We start from the raw sequence: 1,826 nt of genomic DNA, 5'->3' as shown, positions 1-1,826 counted from the left end.
ATATCTTGTTGGCATAAAGAGTCATAGGCTTACTCAATCTCTGGTTGAAACCCATGATCTCAATCCGATGTTTAAGGTCACAATTCATTTAATGTTATATGTAATTCAAACGTACAAAGATTCGTAGAATGTGCTCGACACATGTTAGGTCTATGCCGCTCCCTCAACCCACAAATCTCCTCTCCGCCTTTAAAGCCGAGCCAAAGCCGACCACATTTTTTCTGTATCTCGCTACCTCCTTCCCAGTTCGCAGGGTGGAGAGAATTGGCAGAAGCTTCGGTTCTGTTTCGTAGATGAGGTTCTATATTTTGCTTAACTTCTATGGAACGGTGTGCTGGAGGTAAGCAGAAAGCGGCATGGAGGGCTGGTTTTCAATGGAAATATGTAAGCCACTTGGCTGCCGTGCTGCGCCATGGTAGAATCCGACGTGTTACCAGTGGCTTAACTCGAAGCCGAGCCGTAAAACAGGCGGCGGATCTGTCACTGGCCATGATGGCGATGGGTCGAACCGCGTGGAGTAGGGCCATCCTCCGGAAATACCTTGCCAGGAACAATAAATCCCGCTGCCAACGGCGACATGTAGTTAAATCCGGAGTGAAATTCCCCGGTTCGGTGTCTGCCAAGAATAGCAGGCCCTCTAAAACGACCTTTCCGTGCAGGAAGTCCATCAAGCGGGCGTTCCGACGGGCGTGCAAGTCCGGCACTAGCATCCGCTCAGAAAAGGGCACTCTGGCTTCTCGTATGCAGATACTCAGGCAGCTCATTCCCGGAGGCCGCGGTCTGGACACGCCTGTTTTCTTGGAAGAGGTCGCGGACTACATCGTGGCGCTCAAGATGCAGGTTCAGGGCATGCAGGCGCTCACGAGCAGGTACACAAGTTAGAGTACTTGTGCTGCTTGAAAGGTCTAGGTATAATGTCGCAAGGTCGAATCTCGGGCCACCTGATAGTATATATATATATATATATATATATATATATATATATATATATATAATGGGTATATGTTACAGAAACACTGTGTCGAGGGTGTAGCGCTTCTAAGGAGAGATCCTAAATGATTTGGAATAAGCGTACCAGGGAATTCGGATGAGGAACTTAGTTTGTATGTCATACATCTCTTCCAATATTAATTCCAGGATAGAAGTCTGTATCTTCAGGCTTCCATTTGACCCAGAAACTGTCTATACATTTTGCATTCTATCTATCGATAGAATTTGGAGTTATTTTTAGATTATGTATTCAGGCATGTCTGATAAATATGAAATTATAATATTCGGCTTCTGTTTGGAAATTTGCCGTCTTTTATTTCCTAGAACTGGAATTACAGAAAACATAGCAGAGCTGCCACTCACGCACTACTGGCTCAGGTTTCCAGCCTTTTTTCTGCTTTTCTAAACTAATAATTTCACATGCTCGAACCAATAGGCAGCCCTCAGCAATCGGGAAATAAGTGGCTTAGCACAGGGGCGTAAGCCAATGATATTTGGCGTAGGTACAGACTATGAATTAGCTAATGGATAATGGATACCTAGCATTATAATTAATGATAATTTTTTTTTTTTTTTAATTTTAGTTGCAGTTACATTAGTATAGATTTATCTTAATTATGGATTTATTATGGGTTTAGAAGATCATTTTTTTTAGAAGTGTATATTATTTTAGAGTGTAAAAACAGTGCTTAGCTTTTTTATTGTTTAAATTGTATTTTTGAATGTTAGAGAGATTAGATGCCAATTGAGCCATTTTATCAAGTCACATTCAAATGGCATTTTCTTTATTGATATATTTTTAAATATAAGTCAATATTAATTGATCTTAAATTTTT

General features: G+C 41.2%; 1 protein-coding gene across 1 annotated transcript; it reads left to right on the top strand.

Moving 5' to 3' along the window:
- The first annotated feature begins 321 nt into the window (after window positions 1-321).
- Window positions 322-882, top strand: LOC149231260 (transcription factor bHLH147-like). The gene has a single exon (XM_089381587.1). It carries the CDS (start codon window positions 322-324, stop codon window positions 880-882), a length of 561 nt encoding a protein of 186 aa, XP_089237713.1.
- The last annotated feature ends 944 nt before the right edge of the window (window positions 883-1,826 follow it).

Source organism: Pinus tabuliformis, chromosome J (assembly GCF_031772625.1).
Source record: "Pinus tabuliformis cultivar Carrire ecotype Pingquan chromosome J, CPIR1, whole genome shotgun sequence".
NCBI classification, from domain to species: domain Eukaryota; kingdom Viridiplantae; phylum Streptophyta; class Pinopsida; order Pinales; family Pinaceae; genus Pinus; species Pinus tabuliformis.
The sequence above is the reverse complement of the archived record's forward strand: the minus strand, read 5'-3'. Positions and strand labels throughout refer to the sequence as shown.

What these genes read in the sequence shown, in the direction of transcription:
- LOC149231260 (XM_089381587.1), top strand. Translation starts at nt 322, where the DNA reads ATGGAACGGTGTGCTGGAGGTAAGCAGAAAGCGGCATGGAGGGCTGGT.